Source organism: Bos taurus, chromosome X (genome assembly GCF_002263795.3).
Source record: "Bos taurus isolate L1 Dominette 01449 registration number 42190680 breed Hereford chromosome X, ARS-UCD2.0, whole genome shotgun sequence".
Lineage (NCBI taxonomy): Eukaryota > Metazoa > Chordata > Mammalia > Artiodactyla > Bovidae > Bos > Bos taurus.
This window is the reverse complement of record NC_037357.1, coordinates 65,259,775-65,285,915: the sequence shown is the minus strand read 5'-3', so window position 1 is coordinate 65,285,915 and position 26,141 is coordinate 65,259,775. Positions and strand designations below refer to the sequence as shown.

At 36.1% G+C, this 26,141-nt stretch overlaps 1 protein-coding gene across 1 annotated transcript in view; it reads left to right on the top strand.

Moving 5' to 3' along the window:
- Positions 1-26,141, top strand: part of DACH2 (dachshund family transcription factor 2) — a 311,949-nt gene that overhangs the window by 208,068 nt on the left and 77,740 nt on the right. Inside the window, exon 6 of the mRNA XM_059883831.1 lies at positions 5,855-5,862. Within this exon, the coding sequence (XP_059739814.1) occupies positions 5,855-5,862 (8 nt within the window). The remainder of the gene's footprint in view (positions 1-5,854; positions 5,863-26,141) is intronic.

The following is a 26,141-nucleotide window of genomic DNA, read 5'->3' as shown; positions in this document are numbered from 1 at the left end:
CCATTCATTTGATGATGGACATCTAGGTTGCTTCTATGTCCTGGCTATTATAAACAGTGCTGCGATGAACATTGGGGTACACGTGTCTCTTTCAGTTCTGGATTCCTCGGTGTGTATGCCCAGCATTGGTATTCCTGGGTCATATGGCAGTTCTATTTCCAGTTTTTTAAGGAATCTCCACACTGTTCTCCATAGTGGCTGTACTAGTTTGCATTCCCACCAACAGTGTAAGAGGGTTCCCTTTTCTCCACATCCTCTCCAGCCTTTATTGCTTGTAGACTTTTGGATCACAGCCATTCTGACTGGCATGAAATGGTACCTCATTGTGGTTTTGATTTGCATTTCTCTGACAATGAGTGATGTTGAGCATCGTTTCATGTGTTTGTTAGCCATCTGTATGTCTTCTTTAGAGAAATGTCTATTTAGTTCTTTGGCTCTTTTTTTTTTTTTTTTGCCCTAAATTCAGGAACAAGACAAGGGTGCCCACTGTCACCAATACTATTCAACATAATTTTGGAAATTTTGGCCACAGCAATCAGAGCAGAAAAAGAAATAAAAGCAATCCAAATTAGAAAAGAAGAAGTAAAAGTCTCACTGTTTGCAGATGACATGATCCTCTACATAGCAAACCCGAAAGACTCCACCAGAAAATTACTAGAGCTAATCAATGAATATGGTAAAGTTTTAGGATAAATTGACACACAGAAATCCCTTGCATTCCTATACACTAATAATGAGAAAATAGAAAGAGAAATTAAGGAAATAATTCCATTCACGATTGCAATGAAAAGAATAAAATACTTAGGAATATATCTACCTAAACAAACTAAAGACCTATGTATAGAAAACTCTAAAACACTGATGAAAGAAATCAAAGAGGACACTAATAGATGGAGAAATATACCATGTTCATGGATCGGAAGAATCAATATAGTGACAATGAGTATACTACCCAAAGCAATCTATAGATTCAATGCAATCCCTATAAAGCTACCAACAGTATTTTTCACAGAGATAGAACAAATAATTTCACAATTTATAGGGAAATACAAAAAACCTCGAATAGCCAAAGCAATATTGATAAAGAAGAATGGAACTGGAGGAATCAACCTGCCTGACTTCAGGCTCTACTACAAAGCCACAGTCATCAAGACAGTATGGCACTGGCACAAAGACAGAAATATAGATCGGTTATGTCTTTAATGCATTTTGAGTTTATCTTTGTGTATGGTGTTAGGTGCCATCACTTCATGGCAAATAGATGGGTAAACAGTGGGAACAGTGGCTGAATTTATTTTTCTAGACTCCAAAAGTACTACAGATGATGATTTCAGCCATGAAATTAAAATATGCTTGCTCCTTGGAAGGAAAGTTATGACCAACCTAGACAGCATATTAAAAAGTAGAGACATTACTTTGCCAACAAAGGTCCATCTAGTAAAGGCTATGTTTTTTCCAGTATTCATGAATAGATGTGAGAGTTGGACTATGAAGAAAGCTGAGCACCTAAGAATCGATGATTTTGAACTGTGTTGTTGGAGAAGACTCTTGAGAGTCCCCTGGACTGCAAGGAGATTCAACCAGTCCATCCTAAGGGAAATCAGTCCTGGGCGTTTATTGGAAGGACTGATGTTGAAGCTGAAACTCCAATACTTTGGCCACCTGATGCGAAAAGCTTACTCATTTGAAAAGACCCTGGTGCTGGGAATAATTGAGGGCAGCAGGAGAAGGGGACAAAAGAAGATGAAATGGTTGGATAGCATCACTGACACAATGGGCATGGGTTGGTTGGACTCCGGGAGTTGGTGATGGACAGGGAGCCCTGGCATGCTGCAGTTCATGGGGTCGCTAAGAGTCTGACAGAACTGAGAGACTGAACTGAACTGAATGGTGTTAGGAAATGTTCTAATTTCCTTCTTTTACATGTAGCTGTCCAGTTTCCCAACACCATTTATTGAAGAGGCTGTCTTTTCCCCATTGTATATTTTTGCCTCCTTTGTCAAAAATAAGTTACCCAAATGTGCATGAGTTTATTTCTGGGTTTTCTATCTTGTTCCATTGGTCTATATTTCTGTTTTTGTGCCAGTACCATACTGTCTTGATGGCTGTAGCTTTGTAGCATAATCTGAAGTCAGGAAGGTTGATTCCTCCAGCTCCAATCGTCTTTCTCAAGACTGATTCTTGTATTCGATGTCTTTTGTGTTTCCATATAAATTGTGAAATTTTTTGTTCTAGTTCTGTGAAAAATGTTATTGGTAATTTAATAGGGATCACATTGAATCTGTAGATTGCATTTGATATTGTAGTCATTTTCACAATATTGATTCTTTCTACTGAGGAACATGGACTATCTCTCTTCTGTTTATGTCATGTTTGATTTTTCATTACTGTCTTATAATTTTCTGAGTACAGTTCTTTTTATCTCCTTAGGTAAGTTTATTCCTAGATATTTAATTATTTTTGTTGCAATGGTGAATTTGATTGATTCCTTAATTTCACTTTCTGAGTTTTCATTGTTACTATATAGAAATGCAAGTGATTTCTGTGTCTTGATTTGTATCCTGTAACTTTTCTAAATTCCCTGATTAGCTCTAATAATTTTGTGATAATATTTGTGGGTTTTCTATCAACAGTATCATGGCATCTGCAAACAATGAGAGCTTAACTTCTTTTCCAATCTGGATTCCTTTATTTCTTTTTCTTCTCTGATTGATGTAGCTAGGATTTCCAGACTGCATTGAATAATAGTGGTGAAAGTGGACACCCTAGTCTTGTTCCTGATCTTAGGGGGAATGCTTTCAGTTTTTCACCATTTAGAATAATGTTTGCTTTAGGTTTATCATATATGGCCTGTACTATGTTGAAGTAGGTTTCTTCTATGCCCATTTTTTGAAGAGTTTTAATCATAAATGGGTGCTGAATTTTGTCAAAGGCTTTTTCTACATCTATTAAGATTATCATATGTTTTTCTTATCTTTCAATTTGTTAATATGGTGTATCATATTGTTTGGTTTGCATTTATTGAAGAATCCTTGAATTCCTGGAATAAACTCAACATCATTATGTTGTATGAGTTTTTTGATGTGTTGCTGAATTCCATTTTCTAAAATTGTGTTGAGGATCTTTTTTCATCTATGTTCATCAGTGATATTGGCCTGCAGTTTTCTTTTTTGTGTTGTCTTTTGTTTTGGTATCAGGGTGATGGTGGCCTAATAAAATGAGTTTTGAAGTGTTCCTTCTTCTTCCATTTTTTGGAAAGAGTTTTAGAAGGATAGGCATTAGTTCTTTTCTGAATGTTTGATATAGTTCTCCTCTGAAGCCATCTGGTCCTTGGCTTTTGTTTTTGGCGAGATTTTTTTTTATCACAGCTTCAATTTCATTTCTTGTAACTGGGTTATTCATAATTTCTAGCTCTTCCTGGTTCAGTCTTGGAAGATTGAACTTTTCTAAGAAGCTGTGCATTTCTTCCAGGTTATCCATTGTACTGCCATATAGTTGTTCATAATAGTCTCTTATAATCCTTTGTATTTCTGCATTATCTGTTGCAACCTCTGCTTTTTCATTTCCAGTTTTGTTGACTTGTTTCTTTTGTCTTTTTTTCTTGATGCATCTGGCTAAAGATTTGTCAATTTTTGTTTATCTTCTCAAAGAACCAGCTGTCAGTTTTAGTAATCTTTAATATTGCTTCTTTCATTTCTTTTTCATTTATTTCTGCTCGGATTTTATGATTTCTTTCCTTCTATTAATTTTTTTTTTGTTGTTCTTCTTTTTCCAGTTGTTTTAGGTGTAAAATGATCTTATGTATTCAATGTTTTTCTTGTTTCTTGAGGTAGGATTGTATTGCTATAAACTTCCCTCTTAAAATTGCTTTTGCTGCATCCAATAGGTTTTGATTTGTCATGTTTTCATTGTCATTTGTTTCTAGAAATGTTTTGATTTCCCATTTGATTTCTTCAATAACCTACTGGTTATTTAGAAACGTGTTGTTTAATCTCCATGTGTTTGTGTTTCTTATATTTTCTCTTATAATTGATATCTAGTCTCATTGCATTGTTGTTGGAGAAGATGTTTGATATGATTTCAATTTTCTTAAGGGCTTCCCTGGTGGCTCAGAGGTTAAAGCGTCTGCCTCCAATGTGGGAGACCTGGGTTCGATCTCTGGGTGGGGAAGATCCCCTGGAGAAGGAAATGGTAACCCACTCCAGTATTCTTGCCTGGAGAATCCCATGGACGGAGAAGCTTGGTAGGCTACAGTCCACAGGGTCACAAAGAGTCGGACACGACTGAGCGACTTCACTTTCACTTTCACTTTCAATTTTCTTAAATATACTGAGGTTTGATTTGTGACCCAAGATGTTGTGTATCCTGAAGAATGTTCCATGTGCACTTGAGATGAAAGTGTATTCTTCCACATTTGGATGGGATGTCCTGAAGATATCAATGAGATCCTTCTCATCTAATACATCATTTAAGACTTGTTTCATTATTAATTTTCTGTTTTGATGAGCTGTCTGTTGGTGTAAGTGGGGTGTTAAATCTCCTACTATTATTGTGTGACTGTCAATTTCTTCTTTTATGTCTGTTAGTGTTTGTCTTATGTATTGAGGTGCTCTTACATTGGGTGCATAGATATTCATACTTGTTATGTCTTCTTCTTGGATTGCTCCCTTAATCATTATGTAGTGTCTTTACTTATCTGTTGTAATCTTTATTTTAAGGTCTATTTTGTCTGATATGAGGATTGCTACTCCAGCTTTCTTTTGCTTCCCATTTGCATGGAATGTATTTTTCCATCCTCTAACTTTCAGTCTATATGCGTTTTTAGGTATGAAGTGGGTTTTTTGTAGACAGCATATATATGGGTCTTCTTTTTGTATCCATTCAGCCCCTGTGTGTCTTTTGCTTGGAGCATTTAATCCATTTACATTTAATGTAATTATATATATATGTTCCTATTGCCTTTTTCTTAATTGTTTGGGGTTAATTTTGTAGATCTTTTTTCTTCTCTTATATTTCTTGACTATATAAGTTGCTTTAACATTTGTTATACAGCTGATTTGGTAGTACTCAATTCTCATAACTTTTCCTTGTCTGAAAAGCTTTTGATTTCTCCAATCAATTTGGAATGAAATCCTTGCTGAGTAGACTCATCTTGGTTGTAGGTTTTTCCCTTTCAGTACTTTAAATATACCCTGCCATTCCCTTCTGGCCTGCGGAGTTTCTGCTGAAGTATTAGCTGTTAAGAATATAGGGTTTCCCTTAAATGTTACTTGTTGCTTCTCCCTTGCTGATTTTAATAGTATTTCTTTGTGTTTAGTCTTTGTTAGTTTGATTATTATGTGTCTTGGCATGTTTCTCCTTTGGTTTATCCTGTATGAGACTCTTTGTGCCTCTTGGACTTGATTGACTATGTCATTTTCCATGTTGGGGAAATTTTCTACTATAATCTCTTCAAAATTTTTTTATACCCTTTCTTTTTCTATTCTTCTTCTGGGGCCCCCATAATTAAAATTTTGGTTTGTTTGATATTGTCCCTGAGGTCTCTGGGGCTTCTCTTGTGTCTCAGCTGGTAAAGAAACCGCCTGCAATGTGGAAGACCTGGGTTCGATCTCTGTGTTAGGAAGATCCCCTGGAGAAGGGAAAGGCTACCCACTCCAGTATTCTGGCCTGGAGAATTCCGTGGACTCTATAGTTCATGGGGTTGCAAAGAGTCAAACACGACTGAGAAACTTTCACTTTCTGAGGTCTCTGAGACTATCATCAGTTCTTTTCATTCTTTTTACTATATTTTGTTCTCCAGAAATTATTTCTACCATTTTATCTTCCAGCTCACTGATTTGTTCTTCTGCTTCAGATATTCAGGTATTGATTCCTTTGAGAGTATTTTTAATTTCAGTAGTTGTGTTGTTTGTCACTGTATGTTTATTCTTTAAATTGTCTATATCCTTGTTAATTATTCTTGCATTTTCTCCATTCTGTTTTCAAGGTTTTTGATCATTTTTACTATCATTATTCTGAATACTTTTTCAGGTAATTTGCCTATTTCCTCTTCATTTATTTGGACTTCTGTGTTTTTGGTTTGTTCCTTTATTTGTGTTGTATTTCTTTGCCTTTTCATTTTTTTTAAACTTATTTTATTTGAGGTCTCCTTTTCCCAGGCTTCAAGGTTGAATTCTTTCTTCCTTTTGGTTTCTACCCTCCTAAGTTTGGTCCAATGGTTTGTGCAAACTTCCTATTGGGTGAGATTTGTGCTGAGTTATTTTGTTGTTGTTGTTTGTTTTTCCTCTGATGGGCAAAGCTGAGTGAAGTGTTAATACTATCTGCAGATGATTAGATTTATGTTTTTATTTGTTGTTTAGATGAGGTGTCTGGCACAGGTTGCTACTGGTCGTTGGGCAATGCTCGGTCTTGTATTCAAGTGATTTCCTTTGTGTGAGTTCTATTTGATACTCCCTAGGGTTATTTCTCTGGTAATCTAGTGTCTTGGAGTCAGTGCTCTCATTCCAAAGGCTCAGGGCTTGATCTCTTGTCAGGAACAAAGATTCCACAAGTGGTTTATTATGACATTAAGTGAAATTAAAAAAAATAATAATAATTCAAAAATGAGAAACCAAAGATGAACCCCAGACAAATGGCCATTACAAAATAAGGCAAATAATAATTAAATATGAATAAACACACACACACACACATATATATATATATATATATACCCATGAGCAAACTCAAAACAGTCCAACAAAAATAAGGTACAGTAGATTGACCCAGTGAACAAAGGAAATACAAAATTATATTTACAAATTAAGAGCAAAACTAACTAAAGAACAAACTGGAAAACAAAGTTAAGCAAGGTGCAAAGTGGGGAATAAAGCAATGAAAAGAAAACTAACAAATATATTTAGAGGAAAGGAAAGAACGAAAAGAAAGAAAGAATGGATATGCGAAGTTAAATATAGGTGGATGGAGATTTATATACATTAAAGATTAGCTGCAAGGGAAAAAGAACAGTAAGAAAGGCAAACAAAGGAATACATATAGAAAAATATAATAGGTTTTAAAAAATTAAAATTATAATTATAAAAAAGAGAAAAGGAATAAAAGGAAGAAGAAAGGAAAAAGGGGGAAAAAAGGAAAATTCCACATAACTGCAAAAGCCCAATGTGGAGGCAGAGGTTTATAACACCAATAAGTATAACTGAATATACGCATATACATATACACCCATAAGCAAAATCAAAACCGTCCAACAAAAATAAAGTATAATAGATTGACCTGGTGAACAAAGGGAACCAAAAATTACATCTACCAGAACAAAATTAACTAAAGCACAAACTGGAAAACAAAACTAAAGCAAGGTGCCAACTGAGGAATAAAGCAGTTAAAATACAACTAAAAAAAAAAAAATGTTAAGAGGAAAGGAAGGAAAGAAAAGAATGAAAGAAGAGATATGAAAAGTTAAATAGAGGTAGTTAAAGGAGATTTATATACATTAAAGATGAACTGCAAGGGGAAAAGAAGAGTAGGAAAAGCAAACAAATGAATAAGTGTAGAAAAATAGTAAAAGGTTTAAAAAGTTAAAATTTAAAAAAGAGAAAAAAAAAGGAAAACGCCACAGAACTGCAAAAGCCAAACGTAGAGGCACATGTTTATAACAGTAAAAATTGTGACTGAGGGGAAAAAAAAAACCTCATAAGCTTAATTAGATTTCATAGCACCAATAAAATTGACAACTACAACAGAGGTTTAAAAAACAAAAGAATCCAAAAGAAGAAGAAAAAAATTCCAAAAGAATTTATAGAACAAGTCAAAACATAAGAATAATAAATGTTTTTCTTGAGTCACTGCTGTCAGAGTCCTTTCCCTCACTGGGAGTCACAGTCCACCTCACCTCTCTAGGATGCCCTCCAACACTGTGCTGATATCTGGACCTGCTCTGGGGGCAGCTCAGATTCTAATCCGGTCCTACTCCTGTGTGTTCTTGCCTCCAGTGTCCATAGCTATCAGAACTAGTGCGTTTTCTTTTGTAGGAGCTCTCAATGACCTTTTATATATTCCATAGTCACAGAGTCTGCCTAGTTGATCCTGTGGATTTAATCTGCAACTTGTACAGCTGGTGGGAAGGTTTTGGATCTTCTTCCTTAGCCACACTGCCCCTGGCTTTCAATTGTGGTTTTATTTCCCCCTCTGCATGTGGGTTGTCCACTTGGATTTGCTCCTGAGGCTGCGCTGGTGGACTCGGGTTTACCCCTGTAAGGGCCAAGTGTGGAGGTGGTGTAGCTGCTTGGGTTGCAGGGTTTCTGGCAGCACCAGGTACTCAGGGTAGTTGGTGGCTAGGGCAGCAAAAAATATAGTGCTCTAGAAGGGTATGACAAAGAGTATTGCCCATAGGCTCCAGTATTCTTGCCTGGAGAGTCCCCCCTCCCTGACAGAGAAGCCTGACAGTCCACAGCTTACAGGATTGCAAAGAGTCAGACACGACTGAAGCGACCCTGTGTGCATAGACACAAGACTTTTTTTTTTTTTTTGCCTGTGTCAGCTCTGCCCCAATGAGAGTTGAGTGTGAAAGTGGCACAGCTGCTTGGCTTGTGGGGGCCCTGGTGGCGCCAAGTGTGCAGGGATGTGGACTGCCTCAGCTACAGGAATTATGGCCCTATCAGAGTATTTTTTTTGAGCCTCTTGTAGCTGGCAATCAGACGGCCTCTTTGGTCAGTCTTTCTCCGTAGCTCCACCTGTTCAGGCACTTAGAGGCCTTCCTTGCTTGGTGTCCTTCTCTGTTGTTTGGTGCATCAGGCACATAGAGGGCCCCCCCAGGCTGGCGTCCTACTCTGTAGATAGGCATGTGAGGCACTTAAAGGGGCACACTCGGTGGGGTCCTACTCTAGTTCAGTGCATCAGGCATCTGATGGCCAGCCTCTCTACTGTTCAGCTGCCAATGCTGGCATATGGGGAAAGAGAGGCTATGGTGATGGCTCCACCTCCTACGTGTGACTCAGCAGTATCACCTTGTTTTCATGGCAGCCCAGCCTTCTTCCTCAGGCATTTCACATCACAGTCTCCTCCCTCACATCCCTTTGATCCATCTCTCGGCAGTCAACAGCAGCCCTTGCCCTCGGATTGCTCCACAATCCCAAAAATCCAGCTCCCAGCTGCTGCACCTTCCAGGGTCCCTGTGTCCCTGTCCAGCGTATGTATGGCTGTGGCAAGGACTGTCTGATTCTCATTCCATTTAGGTTGCCACAGATCACCTGTTTCACTTTCAGCCTTAAATGTTTCTCCTCTGACTCAGACAATGACCTGCTGTGGGAATCAGACTGCTGCTTCAGTTCCCCTACCAGCTGAGGGACTGTCCAGTCCTCCTAACACTCCTGTTTTTCCCCCTAGTTCCTTCCTCCTACTGATTATTGTGTGTTTCTATATATTCTTTTCCCTTGGTCAGGTACCCCTATCCATTCTCAACTGGTGTTCTGCATGCACTTCTGTCTGTCAGAGGGTTTTTCATAGATGCTTTTTATCTGGTTAAGGAAATTTCTTTGTAGGTCTTATTCATTGTACATGCACATTTATCATGAATATGTGTTAGATATTGTCATATTATTTTTCTGCTTCAATTGAGTTTATCATGTGTTTATGTACTTTATTCTACTAACAAATGTTTTACATTGATTGTTTTCATTTTTTAAAAAAAATCTTATCAAAAATAATAATAATTATAATTGTTTTATTGTGATAAGAACATTTAATGTGAAATCTATCCTCTTAACAAAAATTTAAGTGCACAAAACAATATCTTTAATTGTAGGAACACTGTTTATAGCATATCTTTGAAATTTATTCATCTTGCATAATTGAAATTTGTGTCTATTGAACAACAGCTTCCCACTCATCTGTCTCTAGCCCCTAACAAACCACAATTCTTCTCCCCGTTTCTATTGGCTTAACTATTTTAGATACCTCATATTGTGAAATCATAAAATAATTTTCTTTCTGTGATTGACTTATTTCACTTAGCATGATGTCCTCTAGTTTCATCCAGGTTGTTGCATATGGCAGAATTTTCTTATTTATGACTAAATAGTTAATTATGTATACATACCACATTTTCTTTATTGATGAGGATTTGTGTTGTTTCAATATCTCGGTTGTTGTAAATAACGATGCAATGAATTTGGGACTTCAGATATATCTTCAAGTTACAGATTTCAATTCTTTTGGGTATATACCAAGAATCCATCACTTGGCAATTATTAAAAAAATTTTTTAAGACCTTCCATACTATTTCCATAGTGGCTACCAAATTCTCACTCAACAATGTACAAGTGTTTCAATTTCTCCATATTCTCAGAAACCCTTCTCATCTTTTAAAAATAACTATCTCACAATGTTGTATTGGATTCTGCCATACGACAACATGAATAAGCTGTAGGTATACATATAGCCCCTCCCTCGAGTCTCCCTCCAAACTCCCAATCTCACCCCTCTAGGTTGTCACAGGGCACCATGTTAATGTCCTTGTGTAATACAACAACATTCCACTTGATATATATTTTACATATGGCAATGTATATGTTTTAATGTTACTGTTTCATTGTAAAGCAATTACACTCCAAATAAAAATTAATTTAAAAAATAAAGAAATCAATTCAAAAATGGACAAAGGACTTAAACTGACGTTTCTCTAAAGATATATGATGGCCAAAAAGCATGATAAAGGCACTCAACATTACTAATGATTCACTTCAGTTCAGTTCAGTCGCTCAGTCGTGTCCAACTCTTTGCGACCCCATGAATCGCAGCATGCCAGGCCTCCCTGTCCATCACCAACTCCAGGAGTTCACTCAAACTCATTTCCATAAAGTCCAATCCAGCCATCTCATCCTCTGTCATCCCAATGTCCTCCTGCCCCCAATCCCTCCCAGCATCAGAGTCTTTTCCAATGAGTCAACTCTTCACATGAGGTGGCCAAAGTATTGGAGTCTCAGCTTTAATATCATTCCTTCCAAAGAACACCCAGGGCTGATCTCCTTTAGAATGGACTGGCTGGATCTCCTTGCAGTCCAAGGGACTCTCGAGTCTTCTCCAACACCACAGTTCAAAAGCATCAATTCTTCGGAACTCAGCTTTCTTCACAGTCCAACTCTCACATCCATACATCACCACTGGAAAAACCATAGCCTTGACTAGATGGACCTTTGTTGGCAAAGTAATGTCTCTGCTTTTGAATATGCTATCTAGGTTGGTCATAACTTTCCTTCCAAGGAGTAAGCGTCTTTTAATTTCATGGCTGCAGTCACCATCTTCAGTGATTTCGGAGCCCCCCAAAATAAAGTCTGACACTGTTTCCGCTGTTTCCCATCTATTTCCCATGAAGTGATGGGAGCAGATGCCATGATCTTTGTTTTCTGAATGTTGAGTTTTAAGCCAACTTTTTCACTCTCCTCTTTCATTTTCACCAAGAGGCGTTTTAGTTCCTCTTCACTTTTTGCCATAAGGGTGGTGTCATCTGCATATATGAGGTTATTGATATTTCTCCCAGCTGTCTTGATTCCAGCTTGTGCTTCTTCCAGCCCAGCTTTTCTCATAGGGAAATGCTAATCAAAACTACAATGAGTTGCCATCTCATACCCATTAAGATGACAATTATTAAAAAATAAACAGAAAACAAAATCATTGGCAAAGATGTCAAAAAATTGGAATCTTTGTACACTGTTGGTAGGAATATAAAATTGTGTATCTTCTTTGGAAAACACTATGGAGGTGTCTCAAAACCAATACAATATTGGAAAGTAATTAACCTCCAATTAAAATAAATAAATAAATTTATATTAAAAATTTTAAAAGTAGAGTTGACATATGACTCTGAATTCCAGATATATATTAAAAAGAATTGAAGCGGTGTCTTAAAGAAATATTTGTTTACCCATATTCATAGCAGAATTTTAGACTTGGTAAAGTATGGAAACATCCTGACTCCACTGAAAGTTGAATGGAAAAGCAAAATAGGATTTATACATATATTGGTAGTTGTACATAGTAAGCAAAAAACAAGACCTGAAGCTGATTGTGGCTCAGATCATGAGCTTCTTATTGAAAAATTCAGACTTAAATTGAAGAAATTAGGGAAAACCACTAGACCATTCAGGTAGGACCTAAATCAAATAACTTAGCATTATACAGTGAAAGTGACAAATAAATTCAAGGGATTAGATCTGACAGAGTCCCTGAAGAACTATGGACAGAGGTTCATATCATTCTACAGGAGGTAGTGATCAACACTGTACCAAAGAAGAAACACAAGAAGGTAAAATGGTTGTCTAAGGAGACCTTAAAAATAGCTGAGAAAAGAGAAGTTAAAGGCAAAGGAGAAAAGGAAAGATATACTCACCTGAATACAAAGTTCCAAAGAATAGCAAGGAGAGCTAAGAAAGCTTTCTTAAGTGAGCAATGCAAATAAATAAAGGAATACAATAAAATTGGAAAGACTAGAGATCTCTTCAAGAAAATTAGAGATACCAAGGGAACAGTCCATGCAAAATTGGGTACAGTAAAGGACAGAAACAGCAAGGACCAAAGGGAAGCAGAAGAGATTAAGAAGAGGTGGGAAGAATCCATAGCATAACTATTAAAAAAAAAACTTCACGACCCAGATAATCATGATGGTTTGATCACTCACCTAGAGACAGACATCCTGGAGTGTAAAATTCAAGTGGGCCTTAGGAAGCATTAAAGGGCTTCTCTGATATCTCAGTTGGTAAAGTATCTGCCTGCAATGCAGGAGACCTGGGTTTGATCCCTGGGTTGGGAAGATCCCCTGGAGAAGGGAAAGGATACCCACTCCCGTATTCTTGCCTAGAGAATTCCATAGGGTTGAAAAGAATCAGACACGACTGAGTGACTTTCACTAGAAAGCATTACTATTAACAAAGCTAGCAGAGGTGATGGAATTCCAGCTGAACTATTTCAAATCCTAAAAGATGATGCTGTGAAAGTACTGCACTCAATATGCCAGCAAATTTGAAAAACTCAGTGGTGGCCACAGAACTGGAAAAGGTCAGTTTTCATTCAAATCCCAAAGAAAGATAATGTAAAAGAATGTTCAAATTACTGTACAGTTGCACTCATGTCACATGCTAGCAAGGTAATGCTCAAAATCCTTGAAGCTAGACTTCAGCAGTACATGAACTGAGAACTTTCAGATGGACAAGCTGGGTTTAGAAAAAGAGAGGAACCAGAGATCACATTTCCAACACGCTTTGGATCAAAGAAGAAGCAATAGAATTCTAAAACAAACAAACAAACAAACAAACAAAAAAAAAAACCACTTCTGCTTCATTGTGCTAAAGAATTTGACTGTGTGGATCACAACAAATTGTAGAAAATTCTTAAAGAGATGGGAATACCAGACCACCTTACCTGCCTCCTGAAACCATAGGCAGGTCAAGAAGCAACAGTTAGAACTGGGCATGGAACAACAGACTGATTAAAAATTGGGAAAGGAGTACATCAAGATAATGCAAATGCTAGGCTGGATGAATCACGAGCTAGAATCAAGATTTACTGGAGATATATCAACAAGCTCCATTTAAAAGGTGATACCACCCTAATGGAAGAATGATAAAAGGAACTGAAGAGCCTCTTGATGAAGGTGTAAGAGGAGAGTGCAAAAGGCTGGTTTAAAACTCAGCATTTGTAAAACTAAGATCATGGCATCTGGTCCCATCACTTCATGGCAAATAGATGGGGAAAAATGGAAACGGTGACAGACTTTATTTTTTGGAGCTCCAAAATCATTGCAGGTGGTGACTGCAGCCACAAAATTAAAAGACACTTGCTTCTTGGAAGAAAAGCTATGACCAACCTAGATAGCATATTACAGAGCAGAGACATCACTTTGCTGATAAAGATCCATATAGTCAAAGTTATGGTTTTTCAGGTAGTCATGTATGGATGTGAGAGTTGGACCATTAAGAAGGCTGAGCACTGAATAATCCATTCTTTCGAATTGTGGTGCTTGAGAAGACTTTTGTGAGTCCCTTGGTCAGCAGGGAGATCAAACCAGTCAATTCTAAAGGAAATCAATCCTGAATATTCACTGGAAGGGCTGATGCTGAATCTACAATACTTTGGCTACATGATGACAAGAGCTGAGTCGTTGTAAAGGACCCTGATGCTGGGAAAGAGAGGGCAGGAGGAGAAGAGAGGCGACAGAGAATGAGATGGTTGCATGGTGTCACCGACTCAATGGGCATAAGTGTGAGCAAACTCTGGAAGGTAGTGAAGGACAGAGAAACCTGGCATGTCTATGAGGTCACAAGAATCAGATATGACTTAGTGACTGAACAACAACAAACAAAAAGGAAGGAAATTCTGACATATACTACAACATGTATGAAGCTTGAGGACATTATGCCAAGTGAAATAATCCAGTAAAAATGGGCAAATATTGTATAGTTCCACTTCTGCAAAGTAATCAGAATATTTAAAGTCATAGAGACAGAAATCTAATTGTGGTTACCAGGGCCTACAGAAAGGATAAATGTGGTGTGCTCTGTGTTTAGTCACTTGGTCATATCTGACTCTTTGTGACCCTTTGGAATGTAGCCTGTCAGGCTACTCTGTCCATGGTATTTTCCAGTCAAAATACTGGAGTGAGTTGACATTTCTTCTTCCAGGGAATCTTTCTGACCCAAGGATTGAACCCACCTCTCCTGTGTTTACTGCATTGCAGGTGGATTCTTTACCCTCTTTGCCATCAGGGAGTTATTATTTAATGGATAGAGTTTCAGTTTTCAAGATGAAAATAATTATGGAGATGGATGGTGGTGATGGTTGCACAACAATGTGAGTGCACTTAATATACTGAAGGGTACACTTAAAATTGTTAAGATTATAAATTTGATGCTATGTTATTTCCTACATTAAAAAAAAATAACTATCTTAACAGATGTAAGGTTATATCTCACTTTGATTTTGAATTTCCCTGGTAATTATATTAACACCTTACCACATAATCTAGTTGGTAAATATTTTCTCCAATTCTATAGGTTGCCTTTTCACTACATTTATTTTTCCTTTGCTATATAGATGCTTTTTCTTATGATGCATAACTACTTACCATTTTTGCTTTTGTTGCTTGCACTTTTGGTGGCATATCAAAGTAATTATTCCCTAGACCAGTGTCATGGATATTTCCCTCTTTGCTTTAATTTAAGAGTTTTACAATCTCAGGTCTTTAATCCATTTTGAGTCAGTTTTTGTTTATGTTGTAAGGCAACTTTATTATTTTTCATATGCATATCCAGTTTTCCCAGCACCTTTTTGTTGAAGACACTATTTCTCATTGTGTATTCTTCTCACCTTTGTCAAAGATCAGTTTACCATATATGCATGGGTTTATTTCTGTGTTCCTTTAGTCCATATGTTTATTTTTAATCTAGGACCATGCTATTGATTACTGCAGCTTTGGCATGGGGTTAGTGTTAGAGTTGGAGTTGGGGTTAATTTTAAATCAGGACGTATGATGCCTCCATCTTTGTTCTTTCTTTTGAAATATGGGGTCATTTGAACTTCTATTTTATACTTGTTTTTTCTTATTTATATAAAAAATCTATTAATATTTTAATGGTAATTGCATTAAATTTCTAGATCACTTTAAGTAGTATGGACATCATAATAATATTAAGTCTTTTGACTCCTGAACATGAGATTTTTTTTTTCTATTTATGCTTTTAATTTCTTTCTTCAATATTTTTTAGTTTTCAGTGTTCAAGTCTTTCGCCTTTTTGGTTCAATTAATGCTAAGTATTTTATTCTTCTTGATGCAGCTGTACTTGGAATTGATTTCTTAATTCTTCTTTGTTGTTTTTTATTAGTGTATAGAACTAATAAACAGCTGATTTTTGTATGCAGATTCTGAATTCTGCAACTTTAGTAAATTTGTTTACTAGTTCTAATAAGCTTTCTGTGGAGTATTGAGCGTTTTTTACATGACATATCATGACATATCAAAAAGAGATATTTTTACTGTTTTATTTTTTTTATGTTGAACTAAACTTTTGTTCATAAAGTCTTCTTGGTCATAGCATATACTTATTTTTTTTTGTTTTTGAGTTTCACTTTCTTATATATTTTGTTGAATTTTTTTTCACTTATATTCATAATTTATATTGTTTCATAGATTTTTTTCTTTCTAGTAATGTCTTTGTCTGCTTTTAGCATCAGGAAATTACTGCTTCATAGGATAAATTGTGAAACTGGCTTTATAGAATTATTTGGGAAGCATTCTGTTACTTCTTTTTAATTTAACATATTCTATTAGTGGAAAAATATATTGTACACTTGGAGATACTCCTTTGACAAAAGAGAGTTAATTTTTTTAAAGTGATGAAATGATTAAAAAACAAACAAACAAACAACAACAACAAAAAAAAAACAAGTGCACAAGATCTGAAACAGCAATAGGCAAAAGTGACATAAGGATTAAATCTCCAGAAGTTTTCTAACAATTAACCTGAAAGCATACAGATGAAGTGAACAAAGTACAAATAGTGAGATGAGAAACCAAGGTACACATTAAATCCAAAGATTTTAAAAGGCAATATTATTTTATAACACCTGTGTATTGTTTGACCTATTACTAGTTTGGATCAGTCATGACCTGTGAGCTAGAGTTTTTTCATACCATTTTAAGGTAAATCATTCAAGACATGATTTTACATGCATCATCAGTAAAGTTTTTGCTGGTAAATATATATATATATATATATATATATATATATATATATCTCCAAGTTAAAGATCAGCCATTCATTTTCCCCATTTTGTAAAATCATGACAAAATAAGTCTTTAATAACACTAATTTAGCATTCCAGGTTAAAATGACATGGAGTTTTTAATAACTTAAACTAGTTTTATCTCAATTTCTATTGCCCATATCTGAAAATCATGTTAGAACAGAGTCTGCTTCTGCTTATAAGGATGTGATTGCTATAATAGTACTTCTGGGAGTAATTTGACAAATCTCAAATCAGACAGATCAAACTAGTAGTTTATATCTTTTAGAAACTCCTTTTTTTTTTTTTTTTCCGGTTTTTTAATCCTTCTTATCAAAATTTGTCAAGATAAGCTACACCACTTTTGACCCTGTCTGAGCTATTTTGATCATTGTGACTGGGTTTCCCTTTTTATAAATTATTTGAACCTGATGTAGAGATTTGTTATAGTTCTAAAATATTCCTATTTAGACCATCAGTTTAACAGCCAAAAATAACACATTAAACAAACTGGTTGTAATGAAAATGTATTTTTGTTATTTTTAACCAAGAGCTTTTCTTAAATAATGAATGAGCCATGGTGTGTGTTTGTGTGTGTGTCTGTGTGCACACTCACCTTTTTAAGGGAGCTAAATTCTAAAAGAAGTATTTGAGATTGTATTGAATTTAAATGTGAGAGCTCAAATAATAGAAACTTGCTTGATATTACAAGTTCTACATTAATAGTCTCATAGTCATATTCATGAAACTCTGGTCGAATAAACTTTCTAGTATGCTATTAGAGTAGTATTATAAGTCTACACAATCTACATTCATGTTTAACCTAAATGAAAATATAGTTATTTGAATACAAATATAAAGGAGACTTTGGTTTACTTGATTCTTATCTATTGTAAGACAGCACTTTAAAAATACATGTAGTTGGAGTGTTCCCAAGATGGTAGAGGAATAGAATGGGGAGAACATTTTCTCCTCCACAAATTCATCAAAAGATCATTTGAATGTTGAGGGACTTCCACAAAACAGTTTCTGAATTGTGGCAGAGGACACCAGTCACCCAGAAAGGCAGCCCATTCTCTTTGAAAGGAGGGGTGTGATTACTGTATTTAATGTTATTTCCCCTTTTGATTATCCCTTTTCTCCCCCAAGTCACTTCTATATTCTTCCTCCCCCTTCTCTTCTTTACTTTACTCTGGGAACTCTCTGGGTGTTCTGGGATGTGGAGAGCACTTAGTGAACTGATTACTGGCTAGATTGTTCTCTCCCCTTTTGACTCCAACTCTTCTCTTCCTGGTGAACTCTATCTCTCTTCTCCCTCTTCTCTGCTCTGTGTAACTCTGTGAGTCTCTCTGGGCTTCCCTTGCTGTGGAGAACTGTTTCACCATTAACCTAGATGTTTTATCATCTGTGCTGTATGGATAGAGAAGTCTTAAGGCTACTGTGAGAGAAGGACTGAAAGCAAGAGGCAGGAGACTTATCTCCAACACTTGAGAACATCACAGAACTCCTGATTTCAGGAAACATTAATAGACAAAAGGTCACCCAAAAGCCTCCATACCTACACTGAAACAAGCTTCACCCAAGAGCTAAAAAGTTGCTGTACAAGACATACTAGACTAATTCTCCAGCAAAGCAGGAACACGACACGGATCATTAAAAGACAAGGTGCCCAAAGTCATGTCAAACCCATAAACAACCCAAACTCACTATTGGACACTTCACTGCACTCCAGAAAGAAGACATCCAGCTCCATGAACCAAAATACAGATGTAAGCTCCCACAACCAGGGCCTTGACAAACCACTAGGCCAACCCCACCCATAAAGACCAGGTTCCACAATAAAGAGGAACAAACACCTTCCAGCTTACACAAAGGGCACCAAAAACACAGCAATCTAAACAAAATGAAAAGGCAGAGAAATATTCAGCAGGACTCACTACTGGACACTTCATTGCACTCCAGAAAGAAGAGAAACAGCTCAACCCACCCAAACACTGATGCAAGCTTCCCTAACCAGGAAACCTTGACAAACTACTCGTCCAACCCCACACATATGGAGGAAACTCCACAATAAGAAGAACCACAAAATTCCAGCACACAGATAGGCCACCCCAAACACACCGGTCTAAACAAAATGAAAAGGCAAAGAAATATTCATCAGGTAAAGGAACATGATAAATGCCCACCAAACCAAACAAAAGAGGAGGACATAGGGAGTCTACTTTAAAAAATAATTCAGAATTATGATAGTAGTTCAGTTCAGTTCAGTTGCTCAATCATGTCCGACTCTTTGTGACCCCATGAACTGCAGCACGCCAGACCTCCCTGTCCATCAGCAACTCCAGGAGTCTACCCAAACCCATGTCCATTGAGTCAGTGATGTCATTCAAATATCTCATCCTCTGTTGTCCCCTTCTCCTCCTGCCCTCACGAGTCAGCTTTTCGCATCAGGTGGCCAAAGTATTGGAGTTTCAGCTTCAACATCAATTCTTCCAATGAACACCCAGGACTGATCTCCTTTAGGCTGGACTGGTTGAATTTCCTTGCAGTACAAGGGACTCTCAAGAGTCTTCTACAACACCACAGTTCAAAAGCATCAATTTTTCGGTGCTCAGCTTTCTTTATAGTCCAAATCTCACATCCATACATGACTACTGGAAAAACTACAGCCTTGACTAGATGGATCTTTGTTGGCAAAGTAATGTCTCTGCTTTTTAATATGCTGTCTAAGTTGGTCATAACTTTCCTTCCAAGGAGTAAGCGTCTTTAATTTCATGGCTGCAATTTCAATCTGTAGTGATTTTGGAGTAGAGATGATCCAAAATCTTGAAAACAAAATGGAGGTACAGATAAAGAGACTAGACACAACGATTAAAAAGATGCAAGAAATGTTTAACAAAGACGTAGAGGAAATAGAAAAGAGTCAGTTAGTAATGAACAATGCAATAACTGAGATCAAAACCACTCTGGAGGGAGCCAACAGTTGAATAATTGAGGCAGAAGATAGGATAAGTGTGGTGGAAGGTAGAATGGTGGAAATAAATGAAGCAGAGAGAGAAAAAAAAAGTGAAAATAATTTTAAAAAATGAGGACAACCTCAGAGATAACTGGAACAATGTTAAAAGCCTCAACATTTGAATCATAGGACTCCCATAGAAAGAAGACAAAAAGAAAGGCCATGAGAAAATATTTGAGGAGATAATATTTGAAAACTTTGCTAAAATGGGGAAGGAAGTAACCACCCAGGTCCAAGAAACCGAGAGAGTCCAAAACAGGATAAACCCAAGGTGAAACACCCCAAGGCACATATTAATCAAATTAATGAAAATCAAGCACAAAGTGCAAATATTAAACGCAGCAAGGGAAAAGCAACAAACAACACACAAGGGGATCCCCATGAGGATAATAGCTGATCTTTCACTAGAAACTCTGCAGGCCAGAAAGGAATGGCAGGACATACTTAAAATGATGAAAGAGAAAAACATACAACCCAGATTACTATACCCAGCAAGGATTTCATTCAAATATGAAGAAATCAAAAGCTTTACAAACAATCATAAGCTGAGAGAATTCAGCACCCCCAAACCAGCTCTTCAACAAATGCTAAAGGATATTCTCTAGATAGGAAATACAGAAAAGGTTTATAAACTTGAATACAAAACAAAACAAAACCCCAAACAAAGTAAATGCCAAAGGGATCATACTTACCAATAATTGCCTTAAATGTAAATGGGTTGAATGCCCTAACTAAAAGACAAAGACTGGCTGAATGGATGCAAAAAAATGGATGCAAAAAGGGGCATATGCTTTCTACAAGAGACCGACTTCAAACCAAGGGACACATACAGACTGAAATTAAAGGGCTGGAAAATGATATTTCATGCAAATGGAGACAAAAACAAAGCAGGAATAGCAATACTCATAAAAGATAAATAGACTTTGAAATAAACGCCAGAAAAAGAGACAAGGAAGGACACTACATGATGATCAAAGGATCAATCCAAGAAGATATAGAAATTATAGATATATATGCACCCAACACAGAAGCATCTCAATACGTAAGGCAAATGCTAGCAAGTATGAAATAGGAAATTACCAGTAACACAATAATACTGGGAGTAACAAAATAATACCCACTCACACCTATGGATAGATAAACTAAACAGAAAATTAGCAAGGAAACATAAGCATTAAATGATAAATGGACCAGTTAGACCTACAGGACATTTCACCAAAAACAATGAATTCCACCTTTTTCTCAAGTGTGCAAGGAACATTCTCCAGGGTAGATGACATCCTGTGCCAAAACTCTAGCCTTGGTAAATTCAAAAAAATTATAATCATATCAAGCATCTTATCTAATCTCAATGAGGTAAGATTAGTTGTCAAGTACAGGAAAAAAAAAACTATTAAAAATACAAACATATGGAGGCTAAACAACATGATTCTGAATAATCAACAAATCACAGAAGAAATAAAAAAGGAAATCAAAATATGCATAGAAACAGATGAAAACACAACAACCTGAAAGTAATGTGATTCAATAAATGCAGTGCTAAAAGAAAGGTTCTTAGGGATACAAATTTACTTCAAGAAACAAGGGAAAAATCAAATAAATAACCTAACTTTACACATAAAACAATTAGACAAAGAAGAAATGTAAAACCTCAGAGTTAGTAGAAGGAATAAAATCATAAATATCAGAGCAGAAATAAATGAAAAAAGAAGCAAAGGAGGCCATAGCAAAAATCAACAAAATTAAAAGCTGGTTCTTTGAAACGATAAATAAAATAGACAAACCGTTAGCCAGACTCATGAAGAAAATAAGGGAGAAGAATCAAATCAACAAAATTAGAAATGAAAATGGAGAAATCACAACAGACAACACAGAAATACAAAGGATCAAAAGAGACTACTATCAGCAACTATATGCCAAATAATGGACATCTTGAAAGAAATGGACAAATTCTGAGAAAAGTATAACCTTCCAAAACTGAACCAGGAAAAAATAGAAACTTTTATCAGACCCATCACAAGCACAGAAATCAAAACTGTAATCAAAAATTTTCCAGCAAAACAAAGCTCAGGATCAGATGGCTTCACAGGTGAATTCTACCAAAAATTTAGAGAAGAGCTAACACCTATCCTACTCAAACTCTTCCAGCAAATTGCAGAGGAGCGTCAACTCCCAAATTCATTCAATGAGTTCACCATCACCCTAATAGAAAAATTAGACAAAATGCCACAAAAAAAGAAAACTACATGCTAATATCACATGAATATTGGTGCAAAAATCCTTAGCAATATTCTACCAAACAGAATCCAACAACATATTAAAAAGACCATACATCAGGATTAAGTGGGCTTTATCCCAGAGATGGAAGGATTCTTCAGTATTCGCCAATCAATTGATCTGATGTTTCACATTAGCAAATTGAAAGATAAAAACTATATGAGTATCTCAATAGATGCAGAGAATGCCTTTGACAAAATTCAACACCCATTTATGATTAAACCTCTCCAGAAAGCAGGCATAGAAAGAACGTACCTCAACACAATAAAAGCCATATGGGATAATCCCACAGCAAACATTATCCCAATGGCAAAAAATTGAAAGCATTTCCCCTAAAGTCATGAACAGGACAAGGATGCCCACTCTCACCACTACTGTTTATCATAGTTTTGGAAGTTTTAGCCACAGCAATCAGATAAGAAAAAAAAAAATAATAAGAATCCAGATTGGAAAGAAGAAATAAAACTCACTGTTTGCAGATGACATGATCCTCTACATAGGAAAATCCAAAGATACCACCAGGAAATTGCTAGAATATAGTAAAGTCACAGGATATAAAATTAAAACACAGAAATTCCTTGCTTTCTGATACACTAACAATGAGAAAACAGAAAGAAATTAATGAAACAATCTCATTCACCATTGCAATGAAAAGAATAAAATATTAGTAATAAATCTACCTAAAGAAACAAAAGATCTATAATAGAAAAATATAAAACACTGACAAAAGAAATCGAAGATGATACAAATAGATGGAAAAAATATACCATGTCCATGGATCAAAAGAATCAATATAATGAAAAGGAGTATGCTACCCAAAGCAATCTATAGATTCAATGCAATCCATATCAAATTACAAATGGTATTTTTCACAGAACTAGAACAAATAATTTCACAATTTGTGTGGAAAAATAGAAAACCTCGAATAGCCAAAGCAATCTTGAGAAAGAAGAATGGAACTGGAGGAAGCAACCTGCCTTACCTCAGACTATACTACAAAGCTACAATCATCAAGAGACTATGGTACTGACACAAAGACAGAAATATTGATCAATGGGACAAAATAGAAAGCCCAAACATAAATCCACATACCTACGGACACCTTATCTTTGACAAAAGAGGCAAAAATATACAGTGGAAGAAAGATGATCTCTTTAACAAGTGATGCTGTGGAAACTGGTCAACGACCTTCAAAAGATTAAAAGTAGAACATTTTCTAACACCATACACAAAAATAAACTCAAAATTGATTAACGATCTAAATGTAAGACCAGAAACTACAAAACTCCTAGAGGAAAACATAGGCAGAGCACTCTGACATAAATCACAGCAAGATCCTCTATGACCCACCTCCCAAAGTAATGGAAATAAAAGCAAAAATAAATAAATGGGACCTAATTAAGCTTAAAAGTTGTTGCACAATGAAGGAAAATATAAGCAAGGTGAAAAGGCAGCCTTCAGAATGGGATAAAATAATAGCAAATGAAACAACTGACAAAGAATTAATCTCCAAAATATACAAGCAGCTCATGCAGCTCAGTACCAGAAAAATAAGTGACCCAATCAAAAAAATGAGCCAAAGAACTAAACAGAAATTTCTCCAAAGAAGACATACAGATGGCTAGCAAACACATTAAAAGATGTTCAACATCACTTGTTATCAGAGAAACACGAATTAAACCCACAATGAGGCACCATCTCACGCTGGTCAGAATGGCTACTATCAAAATGTCTACAAAAATAAGTGCTGGAGAGGGTGTGGCAAAAAGGGAACCCTCTTACACTGTTGGTGGGAATGCAAACTAGTACAGCCACTCTGGAGAACAGTGTGGAAATTCCTTAAAAACCTGGAAAAAGAACTGCCATACGACCCAGCAATCCCAGTGCTGGGCATACATACTGGGGAAACCAGAATCTAAAGATACACGTGTACCCCAATGTTCATCACAGCACTACAATAGCTAGGACATGGAAGCAACCTAGATGTCCATTGGCAGACAAATGGATGAGGAAATTGTGGTACATATACACAATGGAATATTACTCAGCTCTTAAAAAGAACACATTTGAGTCAGTTCTAATGAGGTGGGTGAAACTGGAGCCTATTATACAGAGTGAAGTAAGTCAGAAAGAGAAACACCAATACAGTATATTAACGCATATATATGGAATTTAGAAAGATGTTAATGATGACCCTATATGCAAGACAGCAAAAAAGGCACAGATATTCAAAACAGACTTTTGGACTCTTTTGGAGAAGTCGAAGGTGGGATGATTTGAGAGAATGGAATTGAAACATGTATGTTACCATATGTGAAATAGCTTACCAGTACAAGTTTGATGTGTGAAACAGGGCACTCAAACCTGGTGCACTGGGACAGCTCAGAGGGATGGGTTGGGGAGGGAGGTGGGAGGGGAGTTCAGGATGGGAAGGAAACATGTACACCCGTAGCTGATTCATCTCAATGTATGGCAAAATCTACCACAATATTGTAAAGTAATTAGTCTCCAATTAAAATAAATAAATAAATTAAAAAATATATGAAGAGGATATGAACCTCTCCATGTTGTAAAAAAAAAGTGCACTTCATCTCTTTTTTTTCTCCCAAGTTCTATAGTGATCCAGCATCAAAATTTAGCTTTAATCTTCTAATAATAAATAGCTCTGTCAAGGTTTTATTTATTCTGGATGTATTTTTTTGGATAACTCTATTATATAAGTCCATAGGTAAAATTAAGAAAAAAGTATTTAAAAATTATTTATTATGAATGAAAGTATAGTTATATATATTTATTTACTTTGTAGATTTCCATTAAGAGGAATCTTGATGATTTCCATGGTTATAATAGATCAGAGCTAATCTTGTTAAAGTACTATAGTAGGGAACACTATAAAAATCAAATTAATATTTGATGTAGCAGTGATTGGAGAAGGAAATGGCAACCCACTCCAGTGTTCTTGCCTGGAGAATCCCTGAGACAGGGGAGCCTGGTGGGCTGCCGTCTATGGGGTCACACAGAGTCGGACACGACTGAAGCGACTTAGCAGCAGAAGGGGCAGCAGCAGCAGTGATAGAATAACAAAAAGAGTTTACACGTGCATAATTTTCTCGGGGCCATAATTTGGGCCCTTAATATGATTTTAATTAATTACTTTTGTAAATAATGTTTTCTGTGCCCCACATTATTTTTCACGTGCTAGGAATATAATGATGACAGGATCTTTTTGTGTCCTCTAATAGCTCACAGATAATGCCATAATTCTATTGAAATAAATTGTGATGTATTCTTTAAAGAGATAGTTTTCTGTGAGTTCAGTATTTTGCATAGAAATCTATACATTTACAAGAATGTTTCTAATATATTAGTATATTTAATAGTGTTTATTATTAGAGTATTTGTTTCCCCAGTATTTTGATATTTATATTCAAAAGTAATATTTGCATAAATGTGCTATAATGTACAGTGAGCTCAGATACACAGTGACGCATGTTTATTCATTCATTGTAAACATATATTGAGAATTCTGCTTTCAACAATGTCAAATTAGTTACCCTGAAAGGCTCTCCTGCTACAGTTAGATCCTCATTAAAAGAATATGTATTTTAATATATTGTTGGATTCACAGGAGATAAATCCCAGTGGACCAAATAGAGAGACAGACAGAAAGAAAAAGGGAGGGATGAAGGAAGGGGAAGAAAGAATGAACAAATAAAGGAAAATATGCACAGAATTGAAAACCAAGAGTTCAAAATTGTGGCTGTACACAGTAAGTAATAAATTAATAGGAAAGGTGGGTTGCCATAGAAATAAATATCCATTCTGTAGTGATATCAAGAGACAAAGCTTTGAGCTACAAATAAGATGAAGAGGCTGAACTTTAAACACATGCATTTTGCTAGAACCCTTATGTCATTAGCACTTCCTGGCTCCTAGTCTAAGCCAATACATTTTTTTTTTCACTAAAGAAATACCCTTTTAGATCCTTTGGATTCTTATAATTAAATTTAACCAAATGTGATCTCACAAGAGGAAAAAAAAAAAAAAAACAACTGCTCAAACATCTAAGGAATCAACC